At 36.0% G+C, this 18,869-nt stretch overlaps 3 protein-coding genes and 2 long non-coding RNA genes across 7 annotated transcripts; 3 read left to right on the top strand and 2 right to left on the bottom strand.

The window, feature by feature from the left end:
* The first annotated feature begins 15 nt into the window (after positions 1 to 15).
* LOC129412403 (uncharacterized) lies at positions 16 to 397 on the top strand. Its single transcript, XR_008633699.1, has 3 exons — positions 16 to 108; positions 188 to 247; positions 332 to 397. It is a non-coding gene; the product is annotated as an uncharacterized LOC129412403 (long non-coding RNA).
* A 1-nt stretch (position 398) lies between these two features.
* Positions 399 to 1,591, top strand: LOC110164482 (chitinase-3-like protein 1; the record flags this gene model as incomplete). Its single annotated transcript, XM_055165929.1, has 4 exons — positions 399 to 485; positions 1,156 to 1,259; positions 1,348 to 1,460; positions 1,542 to 1,591. Coding segments are annotated over 4 exons (354 nt in total), but the record flags the coding sequence as incomplete, so codon positions are not given.
* A 12-nt stretch (positions 1,592 to 1,603) lies between these two features.
* On the top strand, positions 1,604 to 2,347 carry LOC129412404 (uncharacterized). The gene is made up of 3 exons (XR_008633700.1): positions 1,604 to 1,738; positions 1,825 to 1,941; positions 2,210 to 2,347. It is a non-coding gene; the product is annotated as an uncharacterized LOC129412404 (long non-coding RNA).
* LOC110164746 (N-fatty-acyl-amino acid synthase/hydrolase PM20D1.2-like) lies at positions 2,175 to 9,910 on the bottom strand. The gene is given in 14 exon segments (XM_055166230.1): positions 2,175 to 3,417; positions 3,420 to 3,472; positions 4,046 to 4,145; positions 4,593 to 4,758; positions 5,783 to 5,854; positions 5,927 to 6,005; positions 6,084 to 6,145; positions 6,221 to 6,296; positions 6,899 to 7,018; positions 7,095 to 7,228; positions 7,869 to 7,955; positions 8,656 to 8,891; positions 9,424 to 9,510; positions 9,610 to 9,910. Coding segments are annotated over 14 exon segments (1,566 nt in total). The 5' UTR covers positions 9,830 to 9,910; the 3' UTR covers positions 2,175 to 3,343.
* Positions 9,911 to 10,791: 881 nt separating this feature from the next.
* On the bottom strand, positions 10,792 to 17,891 carry lemd1 (LEM domain containing 1). Of its 3 annotated transcripts, XM_055166194.1 has the most exons (9): positions 17,521 to 17,891; positions 16,220 to 16,325; positions 15,662 to 15,817; positions 14,761 to 14,822; positions 14,584 to 14,646; positions 14,360 to 14,500; positions 13,533 to 13,611; positions 13,090 to 13,181; positions 11,703 to 11,935 (listed from the first exon to the last, which is right to left on the bottom strand). In XM_055166194.1, the coding sequence occupies exons 1-9, from the start codon at positions 17,701 to 17,703 to the stop codon at positions 11,732 to 11,734; spliced, it is 1,086 nt and encodes a 361-aa protein (XP_055022169.1). In that variant the 5' UTR covers positions 17,704 to 17,891; the 3' UTR covers positions 11,703 to 11,731. The 3 variants fall into 3 exon arrangements, with proteins under 3 accessions (XP_055022171.1, XP_055022169.1, XP_055022170.1); XM_055166195.1 differs by lacking the exon at positions 13,533 to 13,611 and having other exon boundaries at positions 13,090 to 13,179; XM_055166196.1 differs by lacking the exons at positions 11,703 to 11,935; positions 13,090 to 13,181; positions 13,533 to 13,611; positions 14,360 to 14,500; positions 14,584 to 14,646 and adding exons at positions 10,792 to 11,256; positions 11,530 to 11,597 and having other exon boundaries at positions 17,521 to 17,890.
* Positions 17,892 to 18,869: the final 978 nt, after the last annotated feature.

Genomic DNA, 18,869 nt, shown 5'->3' with positions numbered 1-18,869 from the left:
CTGTAGTTATGCAGTCATTGACGACAACAACAGCAACAAGAACAAACTGATACCAGTTGATCAGGAAGACTTCAAGCTGTACAAACAACTAAATGACCTTAAAAAGTCGTAAGTGCACAAAATTGCTCCACAATCAACTTTCACAAAATCAATGAATACATAAATTTTTAAACCTCCTTTTGTTCAGTAATTCAGAGCTGAAAACCTTACTTTCAGTAGGTGACCCAAAGGGCACTGACACGCAAACGTAAGACTTATATGCACAATAAAATTTTACAAATGTATTTATGTTGTTGTATATTGTTACTAATCGGCTAATCACCTCTTCTAGTTTCACTACAATGGTGGCCTCAAAAGCAACCAGACAGGAATTTATCACTTCAGCCATTGAAGTAGTTCAAGAACATGGTTTTGATGGGATCAATCTGGACTGGAACTATCCTTCAGGGCAAGCAGAACGGACAAAATTCACAGAGCTCTGTAAGGTTAGAAAATGCTTTAACATAATGGTGAAAAGTAAAGATACAGGTAAAGATAAGATGTATGTTTTTCCTAACTTAAGATAAGATAAGATCAACCTTTATTTGTGTTACAGCGTTGATATGCAAAGTAAGATAAATAAGTAAAAATTAAGCGAAGTAAGACCTAACAATAGACATGAAATCTAACACAGAACAACATTTGTACAATAAGTGGCAATGACTACGTTTATGTACAACCCTTCAGAGTCTGCCTAATAGACCACTGGGTACAAAATTCCTCATTTACATAATCCAAGTACTTTCCTGTAGACATATTTCCCTTTTCCTTTTTATACTGTGAAACCATATTTATAAATGGCTTTTTCATTCTCAGCTAAGTGACTGTATGAATGTTTGTTAGAGTAAACATCTGTCAATTAAAAGGTAGACATAAAAAGTGGGGGGTCACTATCCAGATCTGACCTGTAACTTGGCCTGCTTGTCTCCATGGAGATAGTAAAGTTCATTGTCATATTGTAGAACATTCCAGGCAAATCAATAACATGGGGACAATCATGTGATTAATCCTCTACCAGAAAAGTTACATAGTGCACTTTTAAGAATTAATACAAAGTGAGACTGAACTGCACATGACTATTACATTTGAACTCACATTTGCTTGGTTTCTATTTAGGAGCTCAGAACAGCTTTCACCATCCAATCACTGCTCCTCACTGCCAGTGTATCTGGGATGAAGACAATAATAGATGATGGTTATGAAGTCTCACTGATTGCTCCGTAAGACTTAAATAATACTAACAAAATATTTTAAATGCAACTGGTAAGAATATTTTTGTAAAGCCTCAACTCTTTTACTCTTTTACAGTGAACTGGATTTCATCAATGTTTTGACATACAACTTCCACAGTTCAACAGAATCGGCCACAGCACATCACAGTCCTTTGTCCTCAAATCCTAGTGATACTCTGACCACGGCAAGTACAAAGTAAAAGACAGTATATGATTTTGGATGTACATGGCATAATACTCATATTTTTACAAATTTTAATGGTCTTACAGGAATTTGCAATGACCTACTGGGAGACTCAAGGTGGGGCAGCACTGCCTAGAGATAAACTAAACATAGGAATCGCTGCTTTTGGAATTGCCTTTAAACTGGCTGATCCCAGAGATAATGGAGTTGGTGCAACTACCAGCACAGTTCTCCAGAAGAAGGGTGCTACACTGCTCAACCAGGCTTTTGGTCATATTATGAGGTAAAGCAACTGGATAGGTCATTTATTATTGATTGATTGTTGTCTATTGATACTTGTGAAAATATTCTTTTCATTGTTCTTTTCAGACTTGTCTCTACAGGCAGGGTGTTGCTGAGCAGTGGATTCAGAGTCAGAGTGTTCCTTATGCGGTCACAGAAGGGCAATGGGTTGGATATGACAACACTGACAGTCTTGATGCAAAGGTACAGTTCCTTATTATTGCAGATATTATAAATTACTTTGCATGTTTAAATTTGAACCTCATAACTTTTCTAGAGAAGAGTATGCCACCTGCAGGCCACAGTACTATTTTCTACCCTCTATAGTATTTTTGAGCAATTAAATCAGACACAAAGCATTGACATTTCTATGGAGATGAGTAGGTGGTGTACCCTCATCCAGAAAAGTTACATAGTGCACCTTTAACATTCACAAAGATTGCTTTTAAAAGTGCCTCATTTCTATTTTCAGGTGGCACATATGAAGTCTAAGGGCTATGGGGGAGTATTTGTGTGGTCTGTGGACCTGGATGACTACACTGGACAGTTTTGCGAGAACGGAACTAACCCCTTCATAAGTTACCTGAAAAGCATTCTGTAGCCACACATAGCAGCTGCTCTTATATTCTTACTTATTTACCTATATGTCAGTTAATCACTACAGTCTAAAGATAATATTAACCTTCAAATCAAATCTTTGTTGTTGTGTGATTCACTACCACAAGTGTCATTACTGCACATCTGAGGTTTGGACACATGAACCAACAAACAACAAAACAAAAATAGTGATTATTCAGGTCATAATATAATAAGTATTATATAACCAATCCTAACCATTTTAGGAGCAAATTTAAGTTATTTCAACTTCGACTGCAAACCTAAATGTATTGCACTTTGAATTTGTATGCGTCATTGGTGCACAAAATAATTCTAAGTGCTTTATAGAATAAGCAATACATTAAAATGAGAACAAATTAAAACATAAATAATCATCATAATATTAACATTAAAAAAGGAGAGTGCAGTGCATTTCGGTCAAATGTACAACTAAACATAAGAGATTTGAGCCTGGATTTAAACATGGTAAAAGTAGGCCTGTCATACTCATTTCTGATTTCACTCAAAAAATCAAAGATTTCACTTTTTTACATGTCAGCAATTGTGAACAATTTTTTAAATTATATAGATCTTCTCACAAAAACTATAGTATTAAAATTTGATAATTGTGACATTCCTAACCTCCTCATATAATATTAGCCCTTGAAATCCGTCTGAACTTATCCTAGTCCATTCCTTTGGCCTTAAATTCATTATAAATGCAAGATTATATTATTTTACTATTAATCTTAATGAACATCAATCATTAAAGCATATAATTATTATTCAATTTAAATTTTCTATATATTAACAGTTATTATCAGAACAATAATTTATTTATTAAAACATGTAATTAATAAAGTCACAAAACATACAAAAATCCTCATGAATGTGTTGTGTATTTTTAGAGTCTACCCTAGTCTTATATCTTATGTTTACAGTAAGTGATTTAAGATAAATGAAGCAACAGAATTTTTATTTTTTGCTAAAATATTAACCACTGAACAAACTATAGCTCATGAACAGAGCTGTGTGGGTCTGGAAGTTTCTTAATATCACAGTTTTGGATAAATGTGAAGTAAATCGTACAAGGCTCTCGAAGTTTTCTTTGGATATCCTTTCATTGATGCCATGGATTCTAAAACAAAGAGTAGAGTGAGTGTTATTTCTCAAGAAGACCTATTGTGTTTGCTATATAGTTATAATCTGTGTCAGCCATGGATCATTTGGACATTTTAAATAGCATATTCATCTAAAATGTCTTAATGAAAGAAACAAGTCTGCGGACTTCTGCGTTACAACACTATAATGCCTAATGGAAGCTGACATTGCAATAAATGCCATTACAAAAAAGCACCCTGACGTTGTTGGCATCTCCAACAGATAGTTGCACATCACGCTAGCAAGCCATTGATTTTTGCTGCCGTATCCTACCTTTGCCACAGATTAAGGAAATAAAATTGGAAAAGAAGTTAGAACAGCGAGCGTATATTAGTGGCAGTGAAAACAGGAGTTGATCAACAAAATGGTGTCTTGAAAATAAGCAATTAAAGCTCAAACATATACGAATGACTCCAAATACAATTTTGGGCAAGTAAATGATGAAAGGAAACAACTATAACATGGTTAAAAGCTCTAAAGTTGATTTTGCATAATAGGTCTGTTTTAAAGTAATAAAATGTACGGTAACTTTTTTATGTCCAAGTCTTACCTTCGCACATCACCAGGTTTAAACCAGACAGGGGTAAAGCGATATATGCCACTGCTCAGGTCTGTATAGTGTCGACTGTCAGTATTTCCAATGCATAGCCCTGTACAGTGAAAACAAGAAAAAAATATCAAACCAAAATAGGAATAGAAGCAAGGCAAAAACAGATTTAAAGAATCTCCATGGATGTTCCTAAGTAGGGGATTTAGTCAATTACATATGGTTTTATTGCTCAATACCTCTCAACGGAATCTAACCTGTGACTTAGCCTGGTAATTTATTAAGTAACCATTTGTCATCATTGAGTTAGACAAGTTAAAGCATTAATGTGGAACATTCCACGCAAAACAATAACATCTCCATGGAGACAAACAGGTAATTTAATCTCTTCACCAGAAAAGTTACCAAGTGCACATTTACATGAAAATACACCACATGAAGAATAATGGAAATTTAACAAAGATTTTATTTTTTTCATTCAAATTCAAAATTGTGACACCTCTGAACCCAAACAAAATGTAGATAAAAAAAAAATTAATTTAGTTGTTACCTGGAACAACAGTCACAGATGGATACAGGTCCAGAACTGTTTTCTTAATGAGTTGATATCCAAAAGATGTTTCATCGTAGGGGCTGATAGGCAATGGATCAAATCCATTAACAATATCCATCTTCACACGAGGGTCTCCAATGGTGGTCTCCACAAACTCCAAGACCTAGATGACATTCTGTGTGTTGATCTTAAGCCATTTTTAATACTTTAAAAACATTTACAACAAGACACGGTGTTAATGACAAAACACAAACTTTAAATTGGGTTCATTTAAAGGTGTGCTATGTAACTTTTTGATTGAAGGTCCGTCACCTGCTTGTTTCTATGGATATGTCTTTGTTCTGACTGAGATGTTCCACAGCATGACATCAAACAGCTAGGGTTGCCTCTCCACAGATTCAACCTGTAACTTGGTCTGATTTGTTCTCCATGAAGATGTAGATAGGTTTAATACCATACTGTGAAAGATTCCAGACAAAGTAATAACATGAAGAAAAGCATTTGATGGACCCTCCACCAGAAAATTTACACAATGTCTGTACTCAGTTTTGTATTTGAGCTATATTTGTATTTGCAAAATTTTGCTCAGGGCCCTTTGGATGCTCTGAATGCATAAGTTTTATTTTTTGTAGCATTTGGTATAATTAGCTAATCTCAATATTTCTTTCTTTCCTAATGCCTCCATTGAACCAGGACCTGCAGCATGCACTGGGGCGGATTGTAGCAGAGTGTGAAGTGGCTAGGATGAAGATCAGCTCCTGGGGGGGGGGGGGGGGGCAAAACAATTCGACAGGTGACATGCGAAACAATTGTGGTGAAGAGAGATCTGAGCCAAAAGGCAAACCGATTTACCAGTCAATCTATGTTTCTCCCCTCATCTATGGTCATGAGCTTTGGGTAATGACCGAAAGGACAAGACAAACAAGTGACCAAAATGAGTTTCCTCCACATGTGGTGGCATGTGCCACCAGAAGGAAGCCCCTGGGAAGACCCAGGACACGCTGGAAGAACTATGTGTCTCGGCTGACCTGGGATCGCCTCAGGGTCCCCCTGGAACTCTGGGAGCCCCTGCTTAGACTGCTGTCCTCATGATCCAGCCCCAGTTAAGTGGAAGGAAATGGTTGGATGAAACCATTTTAATATTACCTTGTATATCACCCACCATCAATATACACAATGTGTTGTACCTCTCTTAGCGAATGTGCCGAGTGGATTCTTAAATTTACAAATGCTTCTGCGTATGAAGGAATCACATTATCCTGAATAAGAAACATAATTAAGTCTTAATTTGCTAAAATGTTGTTTCCTTTCCATGAATTTTATCTTTATACCTTCACTCCTCCATTAAACATTGTGATAGCTGTAGTGGTCCTCACAAATGCATTGGTTGTCTCATTCATTTCCATGACCCTGAAAAGGAAAACATATTACTTAATAAACAAAATATTAACCATCTTATATATTTTATCTAATGTGTTTAGCATTTACCTGGCAATCAGTGGTGAAAACAGCCACAGATTTGACATAATCAAATTCAAAGGGAACCTGAACTAAATATTACATAATTAGTGGTGAAATGAAGGTGAAACTGCTGTAATTCAAACACAATTGTTAATAGTTTTTACCTTATGGGCAAGATGTTCTAACATTCCACGCTCAGGCCCCTGACCAAACAGACGCTTCATTGGGTTGTCCTCCAATCTTTGTAAAGAGAAATCATTTTAAAAAGATGCAAAACTCAACTAGAGGTCCCACACAGATGTATTAAGTGATATTTCTGCACTTTTTTGTTTAATGTGAGATAATTGTGAGATAATAATTGAACCTTAACCAAGACATTTACAAGCACATTTTACCACATCCCTGATGCACTGGTAAAATATATTCTGAATATTTTGATCAAGACGCAAAAGAGCAAAAACAAACGTAAAAAAATGAAGATATACTTTTTCGTTAATATTGCCCAGCCATATACAATACTACATACATATAGCACAACCTATTTGCTTGGAAATGAGCAGATATTGTTTCCCTAAATTGTAGAACTTGTTTTATTGATCGTAAATTGAAATGCTGAAGAAACTCTGGTTGCTAAAAACTAAGAGTTGTTGTTGAATAAACCAGTCTTTAGGCAGTCATAAGAGAAAATAAATTATTAACTTACTGCCCTGTGCAAATTGACTGCTCCTAAAAGGCTAACAATTTACTGAGGTGCCCAATGAATAAGAATAACAACATGTAGTAAACCTCTTGGGTCTACTTAAGAAACGTGAGATCTAAACAAATAACTGACAATGATTTACCTTTTAACTGCTGCTGCCAATATGCCAATGGTGGTTTCTCGGGGAGGCATTGATGAATGGCTTGGGGGCATCGACACACTGAGCTTTAATTTTGCTGCCCCTTTTTCAGTTGTGGCAATTCTGTAAATTTAGACATAAGTGTTCCATGGTATTAAAGCTATTATTAATTAAATAATTAAATGAGTATAAAATTTACACAGCAGCAGGTCCATCAAGACCCTGAAGGATTCCATCAAATATGAGCGAGCCCTCATCCAGGACAAACAAAAGCTTAACCCCACGCTCTTTCAACACTCTGACTATGTTCTCTGCCCCGTTTCCACCACCAACCTGTAAAGGACAAAATAACTCAATTAGCTCAGTCTTTTTACAATATTCTATATGTCTATAATAATTGAGATGGAGGCAGGTAAAATGTAAATGTTACGGAAGTAAATTTCCCACTCATATTTCTTATAGACTAGAAAAAATATATATTACAAGTTTCAAAGCTTGCTCAGAGTTAATAAGCTACATCGTAACTAATCAGCACAATACATATAATTTTATTCAAAATCTTTTTCTTTATAAACTTTATGAACCAATAAATTATTAAAACATTTAGCAGAAGATTGCTTTTTAAATGTGCTTTTTGGACTTCAAACAATCACGTTATCCAATTGTTAGCACATAGCTTCCACAATGCCTTTGAGTTTAAGGGAAAAATGAATGGAAAATGTACTTCCGAAACCGGAGCGGACTTATGGGTGAGACTGTTACGCTCCATTATTAATTAATGTGCAGAAATTCGGGGTGGCATAGTGAAAATATGGATTAAAGGTGCACTGCATAACATTAGCAATAATAACAAGTACAAGATAGTTCAGTTTAATGCCACACTGTGAAACATCCCAGTAATTAATCAACACAGATAATTTGCACCATCATTACCTTCTAGAAACAAACTACTTGGAGTTATATTATTCACTACCTCTTCATCATGTCCTAGACCTATGTAAAATCCTCTCTGTGGGGTATAGCCTTTCATCAGTAAGTACTCCAATGCTTGCAGAATTGCCTGAAAGAAAAATTGAGAATTTAGTTTCACATATACATTTGACAAATAAAGGGTGCTTAGAGCGCTCATTCACATTACACAGTACACAATGTCCTGTATTCATGGGTACTTCACCCACCTTGCTTGTGTATAAAAGCAGTTGGTGTAAATGAATGGTGGTGACTGTAGGGCCAATGATGCAGACTGGCAGCCTTGCTTCCATCAGTCTATCTCAGGACAGCTATGGCTACAGAGGCATAGCCCATTATTACCAAGTGTAAAATGAATAATGACTAGAGTGTAGCACGATGAGAGGCTTAAAGGTCCTATATTCTACAAAGTGACTTCTGAAACATGTTATAATGTAGTTAGCTCATCAAGAACACATCCAGAGTTTTGTTATTTTCATTCACACGTTTGTGTAATCCTGCATTAGGCTGTTTACATCTCCAAGGCTTAAAATGCTCTGAATCATCTTATGATGTCAGAGCATATCATATGTCATAATTCAGAGTTTAAGTTAATGGCTACGTTTTACCTTCTGGTCAATTTCAAGGCTGAATTTATCTAAATGGTAATAGTTAAAGTGTATATGGAGGATTTGTGTGTTAAAAATGTGTGAATGAAACAAACACAACTCACAAAATAGACATGCCTGTAAAGTGCAAAACAAATTAGTATTAATATTATCATTATTATTTGCTCACTAATCTTATCTCACCATGAGTTTGCCCTTGTCATCTAAGGTTCCCCTGCCATATATGAAACCATCCTTTTCCTCTGCAGAAAATGGTGGGAGGTCCCAAGCATCTGACTCTGAGGCTGGGACAACGTCAATATGTGCCAGCAGCATGTAGGGCTCCAGCTCAGGGAGTGACCCTTGAACCCAAAACAGGTGACTGAAGTCTGCCACCAGTTCATGTGTGACTTGGCTCGAAGAGAATACTGTAGGGAAAGCTGTTATAAAATACAAGGAGATCAATGATTCACCTTTGATACAGAACAGAACATTCTGACACAAAACAATGATAATCTCCATCAAAATAAAATAAATATTCTAACTCCAGAAACAGCCCGCGTACTATAGTGCAAGTAAAACACCGTAACCTACATACGGTACTTTAGTGTAGAGTAGTTTTAATTTAGCATATAAGAGAGGGAGAAAAAAAGCAGTATTTAGACATTTAATCACCCACAAATTATGTTTTTTTTTTTCATTCCAAAACTTTTTATGCCAATGTAATTATAGGCCTGCAATGTAATAGGCCCTGCACTTCGCATATGATGTCTGTTTTGACAGGACATTGCTCTTCTTCATTTACGTTAAAGGCACGCTGCACGCAGGCTGTATAATATGGATAATTTGAACAGATCATGTGAGCTAGGTTTAGCTAATGTGTGCAGCTAGTGGACTGTTAGCCTTTTCACCAATGAGTCTACTGTGTGTACGCGGCTCTCGTGGTTAAAATATACTGATAGATAGCTGTACCTTTCCGAATGAACCTGTCAAAATGCAACAGGGCCGATGTATTGAGGTCCGTCTTCGAGAAGGACACGGTGCGGATCGTGATCGCCTCTGTAGGAAGAATAACATTTCGTGAAAGCTTATCATGACTGCAAACACTGTACAGCTGTTATTTCACTTCGCAGGCCTATACAATGTTATCAAAGCTACCTTTTAAATTAGCCAAGAGCTGCTCTTTCTGATTGTGGTCTATGGCATATGAAATGTTGTCGGTCTTTTCCCAGTTTGCAAGTTGAAGTCCTGCGTTAACGTCCATCGATAGAGTCCGTAATGCAGCCGCCGTAAGTAACGCGACTGTTGTAAACAAGATGCAACTAATTATGATCTTTAAAAACTTTACAATTCTGAACTTTTTCCCCTTGTCCGTCATTGTGGCTGCACTGTTCGGACTTCAACATAGACTGAACATGGGACTGGAGCGCTAAAGCAGGCTAGCCGAAGCTGGGGGAAACAACGCTATCTACTGGAGGGTTTGGGGCAAACCACTCCCTCAATATTTGACAATGAGAAGACTTTGGAATAAGGGTGTTGTGCATTGTTATTTAGAAGTAAAAGTAATAATAGGAAAAGAAAAAGTAGTGGACTTAAACCAAAAAATGTTTAAAATACCCTTGTTGGAGCTCCTCAAGTTGTATTGAGACTGACAAAATAAAAATAATATATTATTCGTTAGAAATATGTGTTAGTGTTTATGCATTTCTGTTGTTGTAATGTGTTTTAATTAACACAATATGAAGTTTGTGTTGTTTTTTTTTGTTTGTTTGTGTTACAACCAGTTCAGCTAGGAAGGAGAGAAGTAACAGAAAACCACATGTATAAGGTTAACTTAAAATTGGTAAATTGTCAAATTATTCCTACAAAATAATACGTAATAGTTTACAATGAAATTCATTAACAAATTATTTTTAAATGAAATATTTTTAAATTTTAAAGTTGCACTATGTAACTTCTCTAGTGGGCCTACTAAATGCTTCTTAACATGGACATATTATTAGTTTTCCTGAAATGTTCCACAGAAAGGCATCAAACTTCTACATATCCATGGCCATAAAACAGTAACAGCACCAGGCCAAGTTACAGGTCAGATCTGTAGAGGCAGGTCTGGTAGTTTTAAAAAAAAAAATTAAAACACCTGGAAATGAATAGATGCAAAAATAGATCTGTTTAATGCTATCTTGTAGAACATTTCAGGCAAAGAAATCAAGGCATGAAGAAAATTACGCAGTGCACCTTTAAAACTACAAACAACTTGACATTTTATAAATGGCATGTTTCACAATACAAAGTAAACAATAGCTTGCAGCAGCTGAATATATGAACGAGTGTTTTAAATTAAATATTGCAATAACTTTATTAACACATCTCCAAAAAACAGTAACATTTTAATAAAACAACATAGGTTATTATAGTTTGGAAATGTAAATTGGTAACATTGATAAAACATTTACAAACTTTTGCTATGTGTAATTGGATTTTACTGTGACAATATAACAAATAGCTTACTCCACTTCTAAAAACTCTTCTACTTCTTGTATGCCACTCTCATCTGTATCTAATCCCTGGTTGAGGATATCTATTAAAGCCAACAGCGGGTTAAAAGAATAGTCCTCAACACAAACATAAATTACATACAGAATTATGGCCACAAAGAAAAACACCAGTATTTGTATTTTGAGGGAGACCAGGCGCTTCTCCACCTCTTGTCGCTCCAGAGTGGTAGGGCTGAGGGGGATTTCAGGGTAAGCGTACTGAACAGGCCGACCCGCTGCACCTTTGATTGGTCTGCGTCGAGATGCACTGGGAGAGAATAATAAAAAATAATTTAAAAATTTGTAACAATTTTTAACATAACATTAGAAAACCAACAGAACTAAACTAGCTCTAAAACAGGACTAAACTATGTCTGAACAAGGACTAACTAAGCTACTAAGCTACTAAGCTACACAACAAACAAGAATCCCATGACCAAAACATGAATAAAATGTACTTCAACTACAGAGAATTTCTGGCACCTTTAAAAAACAAAACAAAACAAAAAAAACACACACAACCATTTAGCTGATCACTCACTAGATTCCTGTAGGCGTGTCTGCTAATAAGTCCTTAAATCTTTCCTGAACAGGATCTAGAGCAGGGTCCTGAAAAAGAGAACAACTAAATCAATGCAATAGAAACACTTTAAAAATTCCCATGGTGAAACTGATTGTGGACCAACCACCCATGACCCTTCCTGAAGAAACAATGTGAATTTTAGTGTCATAGGCAAAGAACTTTAAAGTGCATGCATGTAAAAGTGAGAAATAAACTTTGTTAAAATTAGCCAACACCAAACTAAATAGAGATATGAAATACAGAGGTAAACTGTGAAATATCTATATAGTGCCTTTCTTGTCCATTCATTAAATCCAGCCATAGGAGTGTAGAACTGTAGGTCAGGTGAATTATACTTGTCCTCAAATGGCACCTTGACCACAGGCTAAAGGAGAAAGGGTAAAGGGTTATAGTTAGGGAAGTCAGCAATTACAATTGCATAGTATACAAAAATATCATCAAAAAAAATTTAAAACCGGTTCACTTCTCTGTAGATTTGACTTGTAGCCTGGTTTAGTGACATTGTTACTTGCTTGTCTCCAGGGCAAAATTACAAGTGATATTTGTGAAAAGGCGAACCTGGTCATAGTAATAATTTATGTGTTTTCAAGGCATTTTTGTGCAATAAAAATATATGCAAGATAGAAAGCTTAATGCCATACAGTGGAACATTACAGACAAAGCATTAGCATCTCCCTGGAGACAAGCTGGTGACAGACCTTTATGTAGTGCACCTTCAATGCATTTTGATTATTATGCACAAGTAAATTTATGACTGTAAATCGAGGACTGCAGATGGAAATTGCCCATTTTAGAACTATCTTAGCACATAGTTTACACTTTATATGAATGAACAGTCTTTTAACCACGTACAATTAGTGGAAGGTAGAGCTGCATGGTTGGGGATATCTAACTGCAAGTATTTTGGTGTCTGTGTAAGAAATTATGGTACTTTAAAAATTGTAGCTTTTGAAATGTGCTGTGTTCATTGAAATTGTGGTCCAGCTGAAATTGAAATTGTGATTAAAAAAATTAATCTGGCAGCCATAGTTTTTTCTCACAATAAACACAAAGTTAAAAGGTGCATTGTGTAACTTTTCTGGTGGAAGGTTTGCAACCTGCTTATCCCCATGGAGCTGTTATTACTTTGTCTGGAATGTTTCACGGTATGGTATTAAACCTTTTCTATTTTCATGGAGGCCAAACTAAGCCAAGTTAACCCTATTCACAGCCAACATGCCTGTTTTTCTAGGTATTTTGGGGCAATAAAACCATCTGTAATTGAATAAATGTAAGATAGACCTATTTAATGTCATACTGTGGAACATTCTAGGCAGAGCAATGACATATCCATTAAAAAAAGCAGGTGACGGACCCTTAACTGAAAATAATAATGCACCTTTAAGTTGACATTGTGACACTCCTAGTTAGAGTACAATACATTTCCCATCTCCGCCCATCCAGGTGAAACCTTACGACACTTTAACTGAACTGGCCGAATTTGAGTTTAAAAAGTGACTGAACAGTGCCACTACTGACCCTGTTGGACCGTGACCAATGGCTTTGCACAACGCTCTGGTTAATGTCTGAAGCATCTGCAAGAGACGAGCACGAAGTCCGACCCTCCATCTGTTGTTTTGAATAAAAATGTACACATGTGAGACCATAAGTAACAACTGAAAGTAGAATGTAATGTGTAGGATAATTTAAAAAGGGGGTATTTTACTTTTATGTCGGTATTAATTGCTAACACATAACATATTTAGACTGCCATGTTGCCTTTTATTATTCTGAACATGCATTGGACAGAATCTTACAGCTAACCGTGAGATTTCAAATGGGGCCTGGGAGAGATCGCTAAATTACTGAAACATGCATGGATGACATCTAAAACCTCTTCAGACATGTTTTTGATGAGGAAATGTTATAATATGGTAGAAACCAAAAAAAAAAACACTAAACAATTTACATAATACTTTCCTCTTCCACCATCTGTGTAATACTGAAGTTCTGAGATGATATTAAAGAGCCATTGGATAAAATAGACTGTTGTTCTGATAACTGTAATAAAGAAAAAATATATACAACAGTTGTTATATGTTTTTTTTATATATATATATTATATATATTATATATATATATATATATATATATACAAACATTTCTGAAATCCTGACAATATGAGCATGAAACTAAGATGTTAGTGCATATAGTAAGCAATAGTACGTAGGTACGTAATATTGACAAAAAATATGTATCTTTTTTAATATTAAAACTGTATACATATAGTATGTATACATTTGGATTCTTCCACTAACAATAATCAGTTCAAAACTTTTGCAATCCCACAGAAATGTGTGTGAATGTGCTTTGAGATCTTTAAGTATCACACAAAAGTGAATGGACAGTAAAATTATCTAGAACAGTGCCAAAAAAATTACCTGATATACTCTTAAATATTTAAGATACTTTAGATTAGACAATTTTTGCTATTTATTCTTTGGCATTCTTAATTATTATAGTATTATTCATTCTTCTACAGCTCAGGCCTTCTTTCAGAACAGAAAAATACCAAAAAGAAAAACTAACCAGCATAAATACTGACCCCCCAAAATAACTGTTCCATCTATCATATATTATATGATGTGGATATATTAATTATTGTGACAGGCCTAAAAACTTTTTTGATGGAGGGAAAAAGTTGTATACTGGACCTTTAATTTAGCTGATATATCGCCAACCTTTCGTTAGTCATGTCTATAGCAACCGAGGAATGTAGAAAATGAAAATTCAACAGGGAGCTGCCTACCCCTGTTGCTAATCCTGAGGGCTGATCTATAGAGGATGCTCTGCTAATGCCACTGGGAATTTGAGCGCTGTGCGATGATTTTAACACATTCCTTGGATTCCGCTTGGGACAAGGTTTGCTGTTTTTAGCAGCACAGACACGCTGCAAAAAGTTAATTTGGAAATAAGCACACATATATGGATAGATTAGATGAGAAAATGCATGGTTAAACTAACTGCATTTACCTGCCTTGATGACACTAAAAAGCACTGCGGGTAAACATAATCTTCACCTTGAGATGATAACTCCTGCAAAAAAATCTCAGGTATTTACAGATTTTGTCCACAAAGGGGCGCTACAGTAGAGATACACAATGGTATGTTAGTTGCAGGAGATGTTAGATTGCAGTAGAGTGATCCCACCTGTGTGTCATCCTCTTGGCACTGGTCAGCTGGTTCTGTCTGGGTTTGGATCTCTTCAGTGGCTGTGAATTTAAATGCAAAAAAGTTAATTTAAAGGTGCATTGTGTAACTTTTCTGGTGGAGGGTATGCCAAATGCTCTTCTCCATAGAAATGCTATTGCTTGTCTGGAATGTTTCACAGTATGGCATTAAAGCTTTGTATCTTCATGGAGACCAAACCAGGCCAAGTTACAGGACAGATCTAGGGAAAGGCAACGCTGCTCACAGTCAGAATATCTGTTTTTCTAAGTATTTTTGAGCTATAAAACCACCTGTAATTTAATAAATATATTAGAGCCATTTAATGTCCTACTGTGGAACATTATAGGCAGAGCAATGACATATTCATAAAAAAAGAGGGTGACAGACCCACCACCAGCAAAGTTACATAATGCACCTTTAAAGTAAAGTAAAAAGTAAGTAAAAAAGTTAAAAAGTAAAAACAAAAGGTCTGCCTGTTTAAAGTGAGACAGTAGGAATGCAAAACTTTTTTTTTCTTCTTCATTTTTTTCATTTTCATTTTTCAGCTTGCGATCTTAACATACCAGTTTTCCTCTAGTCTGGAGACAAGTAAATTACTCAATCAAACCCAAAGTTGTATTATTATTAGTAAGTACATTCGATACCAATGCACATGAACAAAATATTAAATGATGAAAACTTGCCATCTATTGTTATAAAGTTGCACTATGTAACTTTTCAAGTGGAGCTTCAGCTACATGCTTGTCTCCATAGATGTTATTGTTTAGTCTGGAAAGTTAATGCCATACTGTGGAATATCCATCTCCATGGAGACAAGCAGGTGACACCGCCAAGTCAGTGGTCAGTTCTGTTGAAAGACAAGTGTAGTGTATGTCGGTACCTGGCTTTTCTTCCTCTTCCTCACTGTTTTCCTCTTCCTCACTGTCAGAATACAGCACGGCTTCATCTGCTTCGTCCACTTTGTCATTCACTTTGTCGTGGCCATTGGAGAAAAGCAGGTTTCGGAGTTTCCGTTCATAGAGAGCCCTTGTGGAGGCTAACAAAGACACAGCATACATACAGTTACCAAAAGAAATACAGCAATTCATCTCAGCTCAGTCAAATCTTTCTTTAGCTATAGCCATAACTGGTTCTTATACATAATGTATTTTGGAGCTACACAAAATTAGAATATCAAATACATTGTCTATTATTATAACAAATTTATAAGATGGTGAAAATAAAATATTTTAAATAAAAAAGAAACAGAAATTGCAGTGTAATCTATAAAGTGATTTTTCCATTCACCTACTGTGCAAGACCTAACTTCAACTAAGATAGCATGTTGTCATTGTAATAATGCAACCTTCATTTTAGTTACATAATTTTTTTATAGCAGCATAAATATTTATTTTCCATTCACATTCACAAGAGAGATCTATATTCATAATAACCTTACCAACTATAGGTCCTGCTTTCACCCCATGTTGTAGAAGAGCAGCTTTGAGGCCATCATCGGTCAAACTGCTTGGATCCAGTATTTCTGCATAATTTGTCTCTTCATCCTAGAACATAAACATACTTGAAACATTTAATGTCCATGTGCCACAGTCTGAGAAACAAAGATTTAAACCATGACCGAATCTGAATCGAATTAAATTTCTTAAATTACTAAACTTCTGAATTGGATTGAGCATATATTAGATTCAGTTTACACTTAAAATTCAAGATAGCCAATACAATTTAATACAATTATTTCATAGGGAAATGACGGTACAGGTCACCTCTGACATGCTGTGTTTTTCCGCATATTTACAAAGGATATGAATTATCTTTTAGCCTGGGCTACTTGAGCAGTGGGTTTGCTTAAATGCATGTGACAGGTGTCTCAGTCTAATGCAAGGCACACAGCAAGTGCAATGGTAACTGGGGAACATGTGCAAATATATACCACTCATACAGCTGTTAGCCCACTGACCTCAAGGCCTGGACCAAAGAAAGCTGAGAGGCTGTTTGGGAATGAGTGACCCAGATTCAAGCCCACTACAATATATTTAACTTATATATATATATACAATATTTAACTATAGCTTGGACCATAATATAAAGGTGCATTATGTAACTTTTCTGATGGATGATCTGTTCCCTCCCTGTTTGTCTCCATGGCAATGAAAGCACTTTGTGTGGATGTTAACTTATCCAACTCCATGGAAACAAGCAGGTGACACCACAAGGTCAAGTTAGATGTAGAGGGGTGACACAATAAGAATGCATGTTTTGTTTTGTTGGCAACCAAAACAACACAAATGGGTGACAGACAACCCAACAAGCAGGAAAGTTACGTGGTGCACCTTTAATGATATTTTAAGTCCTTTTTTGGAGGCTTTTGCTTTGTTCATGTCTAGCCATTGTTAATGTTAATTGGTGTTACTTTAGTGAAAATATATTGTACTAAACCTTTTTATCAGGCTAATAGACAGTCAGGTAGCCTATAATATTTGTGCTGCATCCTGCCCTCAATATACGCTATGCTATCAAGCAAAACACTGAATTATAATAGGCCTATATGAAAACCAATTCAATTTGAACCAATGCATTAACCTAAACCCCTTGCCTACACACAGAAATAGCCTTCACTTATGTGTAGCCTGTAGCCTTTAAATAATCACATTTTCTTTAGATCAACATAAAATAATGACATGCAAATCAGGTGTAGATTAAAAGTCTCATTTGTGTGCCACAAACACTCTTATTACTCACTGTTTCTGCGTCCTCGTCGCTAGAGAAATCCGCACATTTTTTCTGATCAACGTGCCTCGTGTGCAACTCTACGTAAATTCCCTTTCGGCTCGTGGCAGGTGGCAGCGCTACATTGTGGGCAATTAAGTCCGACTTTAGCCTCGCTTTTGAAAGTTGCGATGGATCCTCCACAAAAACAGGCATGCCTTTTCAATCAACAGTCAAAATGAAAACGCAAATTTATCTGATCTCTTGGAAAACTTTATGAGAGCGCTTTCTCCGACCCGTGCACGCTCAGAGGGACCACAGGCTGCACGGGAACAGCTGCAGCAGACGAGCTGATTGACAGGTGGCTTGTTGCATGTGTGTTTACTTCCTCTCCTCTGAGGCGTAGCTACTGGCATGACATGCTCATTCTTAATAGCTCAAATTTGAGTACTTTTAAAATACTATCCTGCTTGATGTTGGTCTTTTATTGATTTATTGCAGATTTAACTTAACAGGTGTAGTAGGTCATACCTCTTCATTTGTTGCAATGCGTCTTCGCCAAATTTTTGACCCTTATGGACACATGGAATTGTGTAGCGTCAGGTGAGTTCATTATGCTGTCAGGAACCTATTGCAAAAACATAAATACAGTATTTAGCATATGATATGCAAATAGGCGGGGTATTAAGAATAGCTTGGTGAAATTAATGCTATATGTAATTAGTCCGGCACTATGTTAAATGTCATAGTGCACTATGCAACTTTTTTCTGGGGGGTGGTCAAAAACAGGTGTTTATTATTGCTAAATCACACTTTAAAAACATGCATTCTTTCTTAAAGCTACCATTTGTAAGTTTTTTGTTTTTTTCTTTACCAGTAGATGACAAATGTGACCTCTCCCCACCTCCCCTCATCTGGCCTTTGTTCAGGTTCACCAGTGGTCTCTGGTCAAATCTAACTACAAATGGTAGCAAGCTTATCTAAACTGTAACTTAGCCTGATAGTACCTATGGAGACAAGCAGGTGATACCGATATTTTTTTAGTGCCATACTGTGGAATATTCCAGGCATAGCGATAACTTCTTCATGCAGATAAGCAGATTGTGAACCCCCCTAAAGAAAAGTTACACAGTGTACATTTAAATTTACATAAATGATGAACATTGCCACATAACATACAAAAACATTCAAATACATTCATTATTAAAACAGATAAACAGAACTGTCGTGAGAAAAGGTCATTGCTTCAAGAAAACACAATATTTTTACATAACATTTTTAATACTTCCTGCACCTACAATATAGCCTAGAGCTGTGTACACACATTATTTAATATCAAAAACACAAGCTCTGGTGTCTTCCCACTGAGTATCCCATGGCTT

The sequence above is a fragment of the Boleophthalmus pectinirostris genome, unplaced genomic scaffold, assembly GCF_026225935.1.
Source record: "Boleophthalmus pectinirostris isolate CB_2022bp ecotype Guang Dong unplaced genomic scaffold, ASM2622593v1 HiC_scaffold_8, whole genome shotgun sequence".
NCBI classification, from domain to species: domain Eukaryota; kingdom Metazoa; phylum Chordata; class Actinopteri; order Gobiiformes; family Gobiidae; genus Boleophthalmus; species Boleophthalmus pectinirostris.
This window is presented reverse-complemented; position numbering and strand designations above follow the sequence as displayed.

Coding starts and splice junctions, on each gene's coding strand:
- lemd1 (XM_055166194.1), bottom strand. CDS start 17,703: ATGCCTGTTTTTGTGGAGGATCCATCGCAACTTTCAAAAGCGAGGCTA. Junction 16,326..17,520: donor GCGACGAGGACGCAGAAACA/GTGAGTAATAAG, acceptor TTTATGTTCTAG/GATGAAGAGACAAATTATGC. Junction 15,818..16,219: donor GAAAGCAGGACCTATAGTTG/GTAAGGTTATTA, acceptor TGTCTTTGTTAG/CCTCCACAAGGGCTCTCTAT.